This window comes from Chanos chanos, chromosome 12 (assembly GCF_902362185.1).
Source record: "Chanos chanos chromosome 12, fChaCha1.1, whole genome shotgun sequence".
NCBI lineage: Eukaryota > Metazoa > Chordata > Actinopteri > Gonorynchiformes > Chanidae > Chanos > Chanos chanos.
The window spans coordinates 23,769,451-23,786,950 of NC_044506.1; the positions used below are offsets into that span (position 1 = coordinate 23,769,451).

A 17,500-nucleotide genomic window follows, 5' to 3' on the forward strand; every position below is an offset into this window, starting at 1 on the left:
CGAAATGACAGCGACCTTTGCAGTGACTGTACAGATGACTGTACAGACGAGGAGAAATGTCGTGGGGTTTTTTTTCATGCCTTCGGCTCCCTGTGTTAGCGCTCTCAGTGTTGTGGTCTGTTTTTAGAGACAGCCAGGACAGTAGAGAAGACTAATGCTGTATAGTTTGACACAGTCCTCTCGCTCTCTGTGTCTCAGGCAGTGAGTGTGATGAAGAGGAGATGGAGTATGAAGAGTCTGACAGTGATGAGTCGTGGACCACAGAGAGCGCCATCAGCTCAGAGTCCATTCTCAGCTCCATGTGTATGAACGGAGGGGATGAAAAACCCTTTGCTTGTCCTGTACCTGGCTGCAAGAAAAGATACAAGGTATGACACTCACACACACACACACACACACACACACACACACACTCACACACACACACACACACACCATACACACACCGCACACATTCTCTCTCACACACACACACACACACACACACACACACACACACACACAGAGTCACAGCCTCACCCAAACTCAACACATACACACATACACACACACAGTCACAACCTAACACACACACCGCGCACATTCTCTCTCACACATACACACCATACACACACCGCACACACCATACACACACACAGAGTCACAGCCTCACCCAAACTCAACACACACACGCACACACACACCATACACACACACACCGCATACATTCTCTCTCACACATACACACCATACACATGCCGCACAAACTCTCACACTCACACACACACACACACACACACACACACCGCACACATTCTCTCTCACACATACACACCATACACACGCCGCACAAACTCTCACACTCACACACACACACACACACACACACACACACACACACCATACACACACACACACACACTCCACACATTCTCTCTCACACATACACACCATACACATGCCGCACAAACTCACACACTCACACACACACACACACCATACACACACTGCACACATTCTCTCTCACACATACGCACCATACACACCATACACACGCCGCACAAACTCTCACATTCTCACACACACACACGCGCACACACACACACACACACACACACACACACACACACACACACACACACACACACACACACACACACAGACACACACACACACACACACACAGACACACACAGAGTAAATGGTCTCTCTTTGTCTCTCTTTCAGAATGTGAATGGTATAAAGTACCATGCTAAGAATGGCCACAGGACACAGATCCGCGTGAGGAAACCCTTCAAATGCCGCTGCGGCAAAAGCTACAAGTCCTCTCAAGGCCTTCGACACCATTCTATTACCTTCCACCCTCCTCTGTAACACACATACACACACACACATACACACACACGCGCACACACACATACACACACACACACACACACACACACATCCAGTTTTGTTTTCTTTCATTTATTTGAAGTTCAAAGCAATGTTTGAAATGCAGTGTTTAAGCTTTTCTCAGTATGCTTTTTAAAAAAACATTTTAAGTTTCTTTGTATTTTTGCACATTCTGTTGTTATTTACTCTGTTTTTTAATGTCTTTTTCACTGCTTGTACTCTGACTGTACTCTGGCTGCACTCTGTACGCTGACTGTACTCTGACTGTAATCTGTACGCTGACTGTACTCTGACTGTACTCTGGCTGCACTCTGTACGCTGACTGTACTCTGACTGTAATCTGTACTCTGACTGTACTCTGACTGTACTCTGGCTGCACTCTGTACGCTGACTGTACTCTGACTGTACTCTGGCAGTACTCTGGCAGTACTCTGGCAGTACTCTGGCTGTACTCTGGCTCATGCGTCAGAGCAGGACACTGACAGGCCTGTGGACGTTTGAGGACCAGTGTTCACACAGTCAGCTTTAGATCAGGCTCAGGGGGCGTGGCTTTAAAACGCACCCACTCTGTTTGAATGAGAGACACCCAGAAGCAGTGCCTTTCCATTTAAGAGTCTGTGATGTTAAAGCTGAGAGACCTACTAACATGGCGTACAAACAGAACTAAACACATTCTGAGCCCACGCGCTGGACAGACAGACCAACCATAGCAGTCTGACACAGGTACCGGGCCATTCTGTGTCTCAGCCCGTCCCCTGATGAGGCGGAGTTTATTCTTGTTGTTCAGCTGATGACAGTGGTGAGGAAGGGCAGGGGGAAACCTTACTCTGTGTCAGATGGGTTTGTCTCCTCAGTGTAGAGAGAGTGACCAATGAGACTCCCACTGCATACATACACCTCTACTGATGAATAAGGACTTTTCTCTTATATTTTATTACTGATCTATGTAGCAAAAGATACCTATGTACTCAAATATCTTTATACCAGACATACATATATAGACATTGTATATTTGCATATATATTGTACGCATAGTGGTGAGTAATACTGAAGCTTTATTTCATAGTTCATCATGTTTATGGAGTATTTATGTCCTGTTCCACTTTTTATTATAATCATTTTATCATATATATTTTTCTTACAAATATATTTATGTGTAAAAAAAAGCCTTCATTTGCATGCCTTTATTATTATTATTATTATTATTATTATTATTATTATTTTACTTTTCTTCGCTTTTGTTTGTCTGTAAATCTGTGGTTTCAGCTGACCCTACTTTTTAACAACAAACAAACATGTAAACAGGGGACCATCAGGAGCAGTGTGGAGGAGGGAGAGAGAGAGAGAGAGGGGGGGTGCATTCCGTTTCTGTTTGTTCCACCACCAGTCCATCACAGTGCTGGTGATTTTTCTCTTCACATTCCCAAAGGCAGCACGTTGTCAGAAATATCATGTCTAATATCTGTACAAACCTGGGACACAGTCCCCTGTACAGACCGTTACAATGCTTTGTGTGTGTGTGTGTGTGTGTGTGTGTGAGAGAGAGGACTTCATTCTTGCCTTCTTAGTGTATTTTTGTCTCTGTGTAGATGTTTTGTAGAGTGAATGTGTTTTGACTGTTATGTGTGAGTACATACTTACAGTTGATTTGTTTGGCCTTTGCATGGTTATGCATGTGTATTATTCTTTGTGACTGATTTTGGTGGTATTGGAGACTGTAGTGTCTGAACGTAGGCCGTTAGTGGAACCATTTTGCAGTGTTTCTGTTTCCAGCCTTACTGCAATTACGGTAGCACTCACCAGCAGTCATTTTATAACTCATGATTTTGGTTGTGCTAAAATTTGGTTGTGTCTTCATAATTTCCATGAGACATAAATTGTGGAACGTGATTTGTGTGCTTAGAGTATTCTGATAGTGCCGTGACTGACACACTGAAAGGCTTACACAAGCCTGGCTAGAGCAGAAAAAGAAAACTGTGCAACTGTGAAACCCGCAGAGGCAGAGACTGGTGTTTACCTCAAAAGCACACCCCTCAATAACACCAACAAACAAACAAACAAACACGGCCCGAACGGCTCATCTGAGTCTGTGAGGGAAAAAAACACAGGTCCTGTGGAAAAGTGTCAGAAATAGAACCTGACAGTGGGTTCTGTTACAGTATGTTCTTAGCCAAAGCCAGAAGAACATCACAGCACTGCACTCCTCCTCAGTATTATCAGCACAGCAGACAGATACACACAACACACACAACACACACACACACACAACACACACACACACACACACAACACACATTCACACACACACAACATACACACACACCCCCTCACACACACACACACATTCACACACACACAACATACACACACACCCCCTCACACACACACTCACGCACACAACACACACACACAAGGTGCCTGCAGAGTGGTGATCACGGGGTTACTTGGGCCATTAATGCAGATTAACACACATGTTTGGCAGGATCCAGGCATGGTCCAGATCTCGGATTGTACACACAGTCATTCCATATGGTTACAGCTTTCAGTATGACTGACTGCAACACAGCAAAGGTACGCCAGTCATTTTAGGAATGACAGTGATGATGAAGGTACTGAAAACACCCACAGGATGGGAGAAAGGTGTGTGTTCGTGTGCACAAATCCAGAACGTTCTGTTTGCCAGCTGCTCCTCCTCCTCCTGTGGGAGCTTTGCTGTAAGTGTCATTTGATTCTTTGTATACTGGTGTGTGTGTGTGTGTGTGTGTGTGTGTGTGTGTGTGACTGTTTTTCATTGGATCTGATAAAAAAAAAAAAAAACACACACACAGACTAAGAATCACTTTTTTACGGACCGTTTTTTGGCAGTGCTGGAGTTGTCTGCTCTTGGTGTACTCTGTATTGAGGGAATACAACTCCCGTGTGGTTGCCGTTCCGATAAGGGGCATTTGATATACTGTGTAAAGTGAATGTACTGTATTGTATCTTTTTGTATAGTGCTGTTAAATAATATTTTCATACCATACGTCTTGTGGAAATGATTTTCTTTATGAAAGAGAGAAAAAGGTTTTGTGGAACTCTCTGCATCTTTAAAGCTGCTGCCTACATGTAAAATGAGAAGAATAAAGCAGAAAGAGAAAAGACAAGAGTGAGGTGAACGTGTGTGATGTACTGTCTGCACTCAACACTGTCTGTCTGCACTCAACACTGCACTCAACACTGTCTGTCTGCACTCAACACTGCCTGTCTGCACAACACTGCACTCAACACTGTCTGTCTGCACTCAACACTGTCTGTCTGTGTCTGAGAGAGAGAGACAAGAGTGGGGTGAACGTGTGTGATGTACCGTATCCCCTCAGTCAGCTGTCTGCACTCAGCACTGTCTGTCTGAACTCAGCACTGTCTGTCTGCACTCAACACTGTCTGTCTGCACTCAGCACTGTCTGTCTGCACTCAGCGCTGTCTGTCTGCACTCAGCACTGTCTGTCTGCACTCAACACTGTCTGTCTGTGTGAGAGAGAGACAACAACCAAGCGTTCTCAGAAGAATATAAATAGAAAGTCCCTGAGTTATGAACGTCCTACTTACAAACAACTCGTACTTACAAACGCCACTGCCATAAAGCCTATTACATTACAAACGCCACTGCCATAAAGCCTGTTACATTACAAACGCCACTGCCATAAAGCCTGTTACATTACAAACGCCACTGCCATAAAGCCTGTTACATTACAAACGCCACTGCCATAAAGCCCATTACATTACAAAAGCCACTGCCATAAAGCCCATTACATTACAAAAGCCACTGCCATAAAGCCTATTACATTACAAAAGCCACTGCCATAAAGCCTGTTACATTACAAACGCCACTGCCATAAAGCCTATTACATTACAAACGCCACTGCCATAAAGCCTGTTACATTACAAACGCCACTGCCATAAAGCCTGTTACATTACAAACGCCACTGCCATAAAGCCTGTTACATTACAAACGCCACTGCCATAAAGCCTGTTACATTACAAACGCCACTGCCATAAAGCCTGTTACATTACAAACGCCACTGCCATAAAGCCTGTTACATTACAAACGCCACTGCCATAAAGCCTGTTACATTACAAACGCCACTGCCATAAAGCCTATTACATTACAAACGCCACTGCCATAAAGCCTATTACATTACAAACGCCACTGCCATAAAGCCTATTACATTACAAACGCCACTGCCATAAAGCCTGTTACATTACAAACGCCACTGCCGTAAAGCCTATTACATTACAAAAGCCACTGCCATAAAGCCTGTTACATTACAAACGCCACTGCCATAAAGCCTGTGACATTACAAAAGCCACTGCCATAAAGCCTATTACATTACAAACGCCACTGCCATAAAGCCTGTTACATTACAAACGCCACTGCCATAAAGCCTATTACATTACAAACGCCACTGCCGTAAAGCCTATTACATTACAAAAGCCACTGCCATAAAGCCTGTTACATTACAAACGCCACTGCCATAAAGCCTGTTACATTACAAAAGCCACTGCCATAAAGCCTGTTACATTACAAACGCCACTGCCATAAAGCCTATTACATTACAAAAGCCACTGCCATAAAGCCTGTTACATTACAAAAGCCACTGCCATAAAGCCTGTGACATTACAAAAGCCACTGCCATAAAGCCTGTTACATTACAAACGCCACTGCCATAAAGCCTATAACATTACAAACGCCACTGCCATAAAGCCTATTACATTACAAAAGCCACTGCCATAAAGCCTGTGACATTACAAAAGCCACTGCCATAAAGCCTATTACATTACAAAAGCCACTGCCATAAAGCCTATTACATTACAAAAGCCACTGCCATAAAGCCTATTACATTACAAAAGCCACTGCCATAAAGCCTATTACATTACAAAAGCCACTGCCATAAAGCCTATTACATTACAAACACCACTGCCATAAAGCCTATTACATTACAAACGCCACTGCCATAAAGCCTGTGACATTACAAAAGCCACTGCCATAAAGCCTATTACATTACAAAAGCCACTGCCATAAAGCCTGTGACATTACAAAAGCCACTGCCATAAAGCCTATTACATTACAAATTTAAGTTAAATACAGTGGTCACAATAATGAACACATGCACCATTTTGTGACACTCATGAAAACATTGCACGGTTTCAGTGGTTCATCAGCTCGGGGAAGGAGAACACCGTCCGCCATTTTAAGTCAGATCACGTTGTCGTTAACACTGTGTATGTACCAGTTCCGACTTACCTTCAAATTCGACTTAAAGACAGACTTAGGGAGAGGATCTCGTTTGCACCCTGGGGGCTGCCTGTATATAAAATGACATTTCCTGAACAAACACAAGTCTGTTCTTTTCTTAAAACAAGTATGAAAATATTTCTGTGTTCACAGTTACTGTTAACAGTGCTTCCTTACAGTGCATGGAAGTCAGTGGAAAGTCCTAGCTTAACACGTTAATAAAAATGTAATAGTCCTAGCTTAACGCGTTAATAAAAATGTAACAGTCCTAGCTTAACGCGTTAATAAAAATGTAACAGTCCTAGCTTAACGCGTTAATACAAATGTAACAGTCTTAGCTTTACGCGTTAATACAAATGTAACAGTCCTAGCTTAACGCGTTAATAAAAATGTAACAGACCTAGCTTAACGCGTTAATAAAAATGTAACAGACCTAGCTTAACGCGTTAATACAAATGTAACAGTCCTAGCTTAACACATTAATACAAATATAACAGTCCTAGCTTAATACATTAATACAAATGTAACAGGGTATGTTACAAAGCAAACCCATCATTTGGTCTATACAGCTGTTTATTAGTAAACATAGCATGAAAGCACATTTACACACAAACATATCCGTAACCCATACTTCAGGTTTGAACAGCAGTAAGACATCAGACGGGTTGAATAAAAGACACTTCACATTGAATATGGTGATAGGCTGACAGTGTGTTAGCAGAATAAGTTGAGTGTGTGTTCAGTGTGTGTAGACAGAGAACGTTTTGGGTGAGCTGCGGGGTGTGCGTTGAGTTAGTGTAAGCAGGAGCTCATGTTAAGTGCGTGTTGATTGTATGTTAAGTGTGCATTGGGTGTATGACATGCTGAAAGCGGTTTTAACACACAGTTATGACTATGTTTACTTGTTTAGTTATTTGTCTACGAGTATTAAATATGCGTCTGTCTTTACGCGTTCAAGCGGCACACTCAGACGTACGCGTGACGCGTGGGGGAAAATGGCCGATGTGCTCACTTTGGTCCAGAGCAGGTTCTGACCCGATGGATGAAACTGACTCTCTGGGCCAGTGTTCTCTGGGTTATTTACCTCAGCAGAGCCGTGTTGGTCTAGAACCTTTGAAGATTGAATTAGCTTTCAACATATGCCTCAAACACTCTCCCTTTTCAGGACAGGTAAAACACAGAACATATGCCTCAAACACTCTCCCTTTTCAGGACAGGTAAAACACAGAACACAAAAAGAAATAAAACAGTGAGACACTGCTAGTGTGGCTAATCAGACATTAAGATCAGCCTCCCCTCATTGTTTCAGTTACATACAGAACAGAATCATTCTGGAGAAGAATCGCCCTGTTCCATACAGCACAGGGGCTGCAGCTCAACACAAGTGTGTTTCAACTCATCCAATCAGATACAGCAGCACATCTGTCAACACCAGGGGAAGGGACACTATACTATACACTAATAACTGGGTGATTGACATGTGTCCAGTGTGATTTTCAGTAACTCAAGATAGAGGAGTTGAGCTTTTATTGTTACACTATCACCCACTGCATGGAGTTTTAACATCATGACATTACGACACACACACACACACGCGCGCGCACACAAACTCGGCCCCTCCTCCAGAGACGCCGGTGCCTAGTCAAAGTCGTCGAAGTTGAGCACGTTGCCATCGAAGTGTGTGAGGACGTGTTTTTCGTACAGGTGCTGCTGGCAGTTGAGAGGAAACTGCTCACTGCAGACAGGACAGACTTTCCAGTGAGACTCCACATGCTGTTCAAAACTCCGCTGTTCGAAGTGCGGTGGGAAAATCACCTCACACAGTGGACAGCGTTTATGAACATCATCCCTGAGAGAGCAGGAAACCAGTCCACTTCAGTACTTTAGCCATGTTCACAACACACACACACACACAACACACACACACAACACACACACACACAACACACAGACACTGTCACAACACACACACACACACAACACACAGACACACAACACACAGACACAACACACAGACACTGTCACAACACACACACAACACACACACACACACACAACACACAGACACTGTCACAACACACACACACACAACACACAGACACACACAGACACACAACACACAGACACAACACACAGACACTGTCACAACACACAACACACACACACAACACACACACACACACACACACACACACACAGACACTGTCACAACACACACACACACACAACACACAGACACACACAGACACACAACACACAGACACAACACACACACACACACACAGACACTGTCACAACACACACACACACAACACACACACACAACACACACACAACACACAGACACTATCACAACAAAGTGTGTGTGTATATGCATGTGTGTGTGTGTTGAGTTTGGGTGAGGTTGTGACTGTGTGTGTGTGTATGTGTGTGTGTGTGTGTGTGTGTGTGTGTGTGTGTGTGCGCGCTGAGTTTGGGTTAGGTTGTGACTGTGTGCGTGTGTGTGTGTGTGTGTGTGTGTTGAGTTTGGGTGAGGCTGTGACTGTGTGTGTGTGTGTGTGTGTTGTGTGAGTGTGTGTGTGTGTGTGTGTGTGTGTGTGCGTTTGTGTGCGTGTGTGTGTGTTGAGTTTGGGTGAGGCTGTGACTGTGTGTGTGTGTGTGTTGTGTGAGTGTGTGTGTGTGTGTGTGTATGTATATGCGTGTGTGTGTGTGTTGAGTTTGGGTGAGGCTGTGACTGTGTGTGTGTGTGTGTGTGTTGTGTGTGTGTGTGTGTGTGTGTGTGTGCGTGCGTGCGTGTGTGCGTGCGTGCGTGCGTTGAGTTTGGGTGAGGTTGTGACTGTGTGTGTGTGTATGTGTGTTATGTTACCTAGAGTCAAAACAAAAGCTACTTCCATTCTCCACAGATGAGGGACTATGACTGCTGCACGCTGCCGGTGCTTCTCCGTCTCCTCCCTACACACACACACACACACGCGCACACACACACACACACACACACACACACACACACACACACACACACACACACACAGATATCATGATCACTATCTCGTACAGATAACATTCAACAGACAATGATAATCTCTCACTCTCTAACTCAAACACACACACACACACACACACACACACACACACACACACACACAGGTCTCCACGAGGCCACAGCTTTTTACATATGGCTGGTTTCCAGGGAAGGTTAATGGTCCTTTAATGCAGCAAATGAGAGAAGAGAAGAGCCAGACCACATCAGGAGTGAGCGCACGCTGACACCCCATGCCAATTAGCCCGGCCCTCGTCAGCCTAATCCACTAACGGGCCTTGGCCCTCGTCAGCCCAGCGCGCTAACGAGCTCCTTCACAAAAGACTTAATTGCCACTTTATGCAAATAACCCACTTTAGCTTTCGCCCCCTGAACCCAGATGTCTACTACTGCAGAGGGGGAAAAAGGAGAGAAGAAGACAGGAGAGAGAGGGAAGGACACGGAGCAGGAGAGAGAGAGAGAGAGAGAGAGAGAGAGAGAGAGAGAGAGAGAGAGAGAGATGAGTGGAGTCTGAGGGGTAGAATCTGGCCAGATTTAAAGATACTGTATCACAGTACAAATGCACACACACACATACAAACATATATATACAAACACACACACACACACACACATACAAACATATATATACAAACACAAACGCACATCCAAACACACGCACGCACGCACGCACGCACGCACACACGTGAATAGGGACTGTGCAGCAGTGCAGTCACAGTAGTAGTGGCAGGTGATCACAGGTTTATATAACACACAGTAGTAGTGGCAGGTGATCACAGGTTTATATAACACACAGTAGTAGTGGCAGGTGATCACAGGTTTATATAACACACAGTAGTAGTGGCAGGTGATCACAGGTTTATATAACACACAGTAGGAGTGGCAGGTGATCACAGGTTTATATAACACACAGTAGGAGTGGCGGGTGATCACAGGTTTATATAACACACAGTAGTAGTGGCGGGTGATCACAGGTTTATATAACACACAGTAGTAGTGGCGGGTGAATAATAGTGTGAATAAATTAACAAAAAAGTTCAATTTAAGATAGAGCTCAGAGAACGACAGCCATCTTGACGGCGCGTTACCATGGAACTCCCAATCCCAATGGGTGATCACAGGTTTATATAACACACAGTAGGAGTGGTGGGTGATCACAGGTTTATATAACACACAGTAGTAGTGGCAGGTGATCACAGGTTTATATAACACACAGTAGGAGTGGCAGGTGATCACAGGTTTATATAACACACAGTAGGAGTGGCAGGTGATCACAGGTTTATATAACACACAGTAGGAGTGGGGGTGATCACAGGTTTATATAACACACAGTAGCAGTGGCAGGTGATCACAGGTTTATATAACACACAGTAGTAGTGGCGGGTGATCACAGGTTTATATAACGCCCTGTAGTAGTGGCGGGTGATCACAGGTTTATATAACACACAGTAGTAGTGGCGGGTGATCACAGGTTTATATAACACACAGTAGTAGTGGCGGGTGAATAATAGTGTGAATAAATTAACAAAAAAGTTCAATTTAAGATAGAGCTCAGAGAACGACAGCCATCTTGACGTTGCGTTACCATGGAACTCCCAATCCCAATGGGTGATCACAGGTTTATATAACACAGAGTAGTAGTGGCGGGTGATCACAGGTTTATATAACACACAGTAGGAGTGGCGGGTGATCACAGGTTTATATAACACACAGTAGGAGTGGGGGTGATCACAGGTTTATATAACACACAGTAGGAGTGGCAGGTGATCACAGGTTTATATAAAACACAGTAGGAGTGCTGGGTGATCACAGGTTTATATAACACACAGTAGTAGTGGCGGGTGATCACAGGTTTATATAACACACAGTAGGAGTGGCGGGTGATCACAGGTTTATATAACACACAGTAGGAGTGGCGGGTGATCACAGGTTTATATAACACACAGTAGGAGTGGGGGTGATCACAGGTTTATATAACACAGAGTAGTAGTGGCGGGTGATCACAGGTTTATATAACACACAGTAGTAGTGGCGGGTGATCACAGGTTTATATAACACACTGTAGTAGTGGTGGGTGATCACAGGTTTATATAACACACTGTAGTAGTGGCGGGTGATCACAGGTTTATATAACACACAGTAGTAGTGGCGGGTGATCACAGGTTTATATAACACACAGTAGGAGTGCTGGGTGATCACAGGTTTATATAACACACAGTAGTAGTGGCGGGTGATCACAGGTTTATATAACACACAGTAGGAGTGGCGGGTGATCACAGGTTTATATAACACACAGTAGTAGTGGCGGGTGATCACAGGTTTATATAACACACAGTAGGAGTGGGGGTGATCACAGGTTTATATAACACACAGTAGTAACAGTCATATGAATGAGGGGGAGAGACATGAGAGATGAGATGTAGGTCTATATGTTATCTGTCCTAGATTCTATGTGAGTATATGTGTTATCTGTCCTAGATTCTATGTGAGTATATGTGTTATATATGTTATCTGTCCTAGATTCTATGTGAGTATATGTGTTATCTGTCCTAGATTCTATGTGAGTATATGTGTTATCTGTCCTAGATTCTATGTGAGTATATGTGTTATCTGTCCTAGATTCTATGTGATTATATGTGTTATATGTGTTATCTGTCCTAGATTCTATATGAGTATATGTGTTATCTGTCCTAGATTCTATATGAGTATATGTGTTATCTGTCCTAGATTCTATGTGATTATATGTGTTATCTGTCCTAGATTCTATGTGAGTATATGTGTTATCTGTCCTAGATTCTATGTGATTATATGTGTTATCTGTCCTAGATTCTATGTGATTATATGTGTTATATGTGTTATCTGTCCTAGATTCTATATGAGTATATGTGTTATCTGTCCTAGATTCTATATGAGTATATGTGTTATCTGTCCTAGATTCTATGTGATTATATGTGTTATCTGTCCTAGATTCTATGTGAGTATATGTGTTATCTGTCCTAGATTCTATGTGATTATATGTGTTATCTGTCCTAGATTCTATGTGATTATATGTGTTATATGTGTTATCTGTCCTAGATTCTATGTGATTATATGTGTTATCTGTCCTAGATTCTATGTGAGTATATGTGTTATCTGTCCTAGATTCTATGTGAGTATATGTGTTATCTGTCCTAGATTATATGTGTTATCTGTCCTATATTCTATGTGAGTATATGTGTTATCTGTCCTATATTCTATGTGATTATATGTGTTATCTGTCCTATATTCTATGTGATTATATGTGTTATATGTGTTATCTGTCCTAGATTCTATGTGATTATATGTGTTATCTGTCCTAGATTCTATGTGAGTATATGTGTTATCTGTCCTAGATTATATGTGTTATATGTGTTATCTGTCCTATATTCTATGTGATTATATGTGTTATCTGTCCTATATTCTATGTGATTATATGTGTTATACTGATTCTGCTTCTGTACTTCTGCACTGTGTGTGCTTTCGTGTATATGTGTGTGTGTTTCTGTATCAAAACCTCCCAGATTCTCCTCTGATCCAAACAGCGGCATCTAACTGACTAGCATTGTCACCTGGTGTGTGTGAGTACATGTCAGTGAGTGTGAGTGTGTGTGTGTGTATACATGTGTGTATATGTATATATGTGTGTGTGTGCGCGCGTGCGTGTATACATGTGTGTATATGTATATATGTGTATGTGTGTGTATGTATACATATGTGTATATGTATATATGTGTATGTGTATGTGTGTATATGTATATATGTGTATGTGTGTGTATGTATACATATGTGTATATGTATATATGTGTGTGTGTGTGTGTATGTGCGTGTGTGTGTGTGTACATGTATGTGCGTGTATGTGCGTGTGTGTGTATATATGTATATATGTGTATGTATGTGCGTGTGTGTGTGTGTACGTGTATGTGCGTGTGTGTGTGTGTACATGTATGTGCGTGTGTGTGTGTGTGTATGTGCGTGTGTGTGTGTGTGTATATGTATATGTGTGTGTGCGTGTGTGTGTGTGTATATGTATGTATGTGCGTGTGTGTGTGTGTACATGTATGTGCGTGTGTGTGTGTATATGTATATATGTGTATGCATGTGCGTGTGTGTGTGTGTATGGGTATGTGCGTGTGTGTGTGTGTGCGTGTGTACATGTATGTGCGTGTGTGTGTGTGTGTGTGTGTGTGTGTGTGTGTGTGTGTGTATGTGCGTGTGTGTGTGTGTGTATATGTATATGTGTGTGTGTGTGTGTGCGCGTGTGTGTGTGTGTGTGTATGTGTGTGTGTGTGTGTGTGTGTGTGTGTATGTGTGTGTGCGTGTGTGTGTGTGAGACTGTACGTACACTGGGTCGTTCCTCAGTAGGGTTCTCCAGGCCATCAGGAGGACTAAGGCTGCGTGATGGCTGATTGCAGACAACAGGCCCCTCCCAAGGGGGCGGAGCCACAGCAGGGGGCCGGCAGCCCTGTTCTGGAGACAGCGCCCCATCTGCACCATCTAAAGCAACAGGAAACGGGTAGTAAGACACAGAGCACTGTTTTAACAGATGTCTGAAAACTTAAAGTGTGTGCACAAGAGGGAGCGTGTGTGTCCGAATGTGAAAGAGTGCACAGTTAGGTTTGAGTGAGAGTGTGTGAGTGTGTGTGAGTGTGTGTGTGTGAGTGTGTGTGTGTGTGTGTGAGTGAGTGTGTGAGTGTGTGTGTGTGTGTGTGTGTGTAAAGGAATGAATGGGCAAATGATGTGGTGTAGGGAACAGAGAGAAGGAGAGAGAGAGAGACAGACAGACAAAGTTATGTCAAAAGAAAAAATGAGGCAGGAGAGATTTGAAGAGCTCCTAATTAGTAAGAGTCAGTGAGAGAACTTTTGACCTCTGGTCTGTTGGCTGGAGTAGGGATTCCCATACTGCAGCTCTGCAGGCCTGTGTGGGACCAGTGGAGGGGGGGGCGGATCCTGTGGATACGGCAGCGGGTAACGCAACACCACTGCCCCCCTGCCCTCTGCAGTCTGACCCCCTGACCCTTCCTCTCTCCGGCCTCCTGCACACAGCAGCAGCAGCTCCTGAGAGAGACGGTAGCCACGGTTACTTTAAAACAGTCACCATAGTTACATCACAAGTCACAGCTGTTATAATAATGAGCAGAGTCAGAACACCGAAGACCCTGTAGAGAGGTGGTTTTAGACAGGGGAACACAGAGGGGCCTGTAGTGCGGTGGTTTTAGACAGGGGAACACAGAGGGCCCTGTAGAGAGGTGGTTTTGGACAGGGGAACACAGAGGGCCCTGTAGTGCGGTGGTTTTAGACAGGGGAACACAGAGGGCCCTGTAGAGAGGTGGTTTTGGGCAGGGGAACACAGAGGGCCTTGCGTTCCACAGCACTAAGACTACAGACTTCAGCAACCCACACACTGAACTGTCAGTCAGGGCAGGTTTTTCTACATCTGTGGTTGTAGTTTGTAGTTGTAGTTTCAGTTCAATTTTTTTTGTATAGTACTTTTTAAAATGGACATTTTCACAAAGCAGTTTAACTGGATGCTAGACTTGATACCCTGAGTGAGCAGGCCCAGGGTGACAGTGGTGAGGAGAAACTCCATTAGACTGCTGAGACAAGGAGCAAACCTTGAGAGGAACCAAGACTCAACGGGGGAGATCATCCTCCTCTGGCTGACCCGGGAGCGTTATGTAATTGGGTCAACGTTAATTAACCGAATTACATAAAAGCTACGTAAAGCAAGAATGATACATGGAAGTTAGTGTCATCAAACACTAGAAGTTGTTTAGAATCTAATCAGAGATTATCTCAACCGCTCTTGGTTTGTGTACCCCCTCTTACAAGACAGCAACAATTTTTATGAGTAATTACATTGTGTTGTGTGGAATTCCACACCTCCTGATAAGAGGGATGGTAAACGTGTATGTGGTATAATGCTATGGTTTTTAACAGTCCTGCCTCACGCACTTGGCAGGAGAGCGACGTGCTTCTTTGATGGGGATATCTAAAGTCAGTGGTGTCAGGAAAAACATGGAACAGTTTCCATCTGCCAAGCAGGAATCAGCTTCTAGTCTGACAGAGGAGGCGACATGGGACTTCACTGCAGTATACATGACCTGCTAAAAAACCCTTCTTAACTAGGAGCATAATGCTACTGTGGACAAATGGAAACTCTGGCAACCATTCTCGCGTACAAGACTAAATACTGACATCAACAGCATGTCAGCAGAACAATTATCAACAATAACACTAACTCAAAACCTCCTCATGAAACAGTTCTGCTTTTCAGCTGTTATACAGACTCTAAACTCTAAACAGAGAAATGTTCTGGCAGCTCTGAAGGGCAGTCTCATGGTATTTCCCCTGTGGAGACATTTCCCTTCCCGCTGTTCTCCTCCTCTCCTCCCACCTTGGCCTTTCTTTTCTCCTTCTCTCCTCTGACCCCGGAAACCTCAGGCCATCATTAGGGAGGTCATTGGCACTCTTAACATTTAACACAAGCACTGATGGGTAGTCAGAGGACTGTATGTGGCATTTCCACTGCAGGCTCCGGTCAGGCATGGTCACAGCCCCCCTGTGAGCACACACGGAACAGAGCACCTCCCAAAAGGAGCAGCAGCTGGCAGCCACTGAAACGCTATCTACGTATTTATCTGTCCATCTGTTAATCTGTCTATAAATGTATATCTATATCTATAAATCCGTCTACACTTAATGACCACAACTGAATGTCAAAAGTTACGTCATAACCTTACATTAATAATTAAGTACTAATGAACATTACTGACAGAGGTAATCACATTACTCATTACACATAATCACATATCACTTTGGGCCTGCTCACTTAGGGCTCTATTTTAATGATCTAAACGCAAGGTCTAAAGCGCCTGGTCTAAAGCGCCTGGTCTAAAGCGCCTGGTCTAAAGCGCATGGCATAAGTACATTTAGGGTGTGTTCAAATCCGCTTTTGCTAGTTTAACAGTGGATCATTTGAGCGCATGTTCAGTGGGTAATTTGAGCGCATGTTCAGTGGATCATCTGAGCGCATGTTCAGTGGATAATTTGAGCGCAAAGTAAGGCACCAGGTGCAAAGGGGTTGTACTTAGTCTCGTTTATTCTGACGTTAAAACACCGGCTGTTATACAAACTTTTTGTGTTGCTATTGCAATGTCCTCTCTTTGTGTATTCGCCCTTAAAACACTAACCTTTACACTAGGACTTGCTCTATATGAGTTCAAATACCACATTCTGATCCCACGTCAGATAAAAACGACATTAGCACCTGGACGAAAACAGCGATTCGCTGCCTCCGCTGTCTCTCAATCCTCTGTCCAATCAGGTACTCCATTTTTCAATGAAACAACTGCAACATGACTTTAGACCAGGTTTTTTGTTGGTCTAAGCGCGGAGCCTTTCAGCTGCATTCAAAATAGCAACTCGCCAGCAATGTGCCTGACCACACCTCATTTTAAGACCAACCACACAGATGGACGCAAGTTCATTTGCTATTTAAACAACGTGGGCGCTGGATGGGAGAATGACAACTGCATCGGTCTGAAACGAGCAAACACACTTCCATTTCGGTTTGCACTGCGTTGCGCCAGGTCTAAGATAGAGCCCTTAACATTTAGAAAATGATCTCTGTAAAGCTGCATTCAGACAAGTAAACTTGAACACTACTAATGAACATTACTGACACTGTTACATTAGTAACATTAAAGTAATAATCACAGTACTAATGAACATTACTGACACTGTTACATTAGTAACATTAAAGTAATAATCACAGTATCAGAGACTTCAGTTCAGTG

The 17,500-nt window shown here is 43.6% G+C and overlaps 2 protein-coding genes across 2 annotated transcripts in view; one reads left to right on the forward strand and one right to left on the reverse strand.

Moving 5' to 3' along the window:
- Positions 1-1,353, forward strand: part of jazf1a (JAZF zinc finger 1a) — a 17,427-nt gene extending 16,074 nt beyond the window's left edge. The window contains exons 4-5 of the mRNA XM_030789585.1: positions 199-368; positions 1,207-1,353. Of these exons, the coding sequence (XP_030645445.1) occupies positions 199-368; positions 1,207-1,353 (317 nt within the window). The remainder of the gene's footprint in view (positions 1-198; positions 369-1,206) is intronic.
- A 5,893-nt stretch (positions 1,354-7,246) lies between these two features.
- Positions 7,247-17,500, reverse strand: part of tax1bp1a (Tax1 (human T-cell leukemia virus type I) binding protein 1a) — a 29,240-nt gene continuing 18,986 nt past the window's right edge. The window contains exons 15-18 of the mRNA XM_030789566.1: positions 14,570-14,759; positions 14,047-14,198; positions 9,513-9,598; positions 7,247-8,495 (exon numbers count right to left, since the gene is read on the reverse strand). Coding sequence (XP_030645426.1) covers positions 8,285-8,495; positions 9,513-9,598; positions 14,047-14,198; positions 14,570-14,759 — 639 coding nt within the window. The 3' untranslated portion in view covers positions 7,247-8,284. The remainder of the gene's footprint in view (positions 8,496-9,512; positions 9,599-14,046; positions 14,199-14,569; positions 14,760-17,500) is intronic.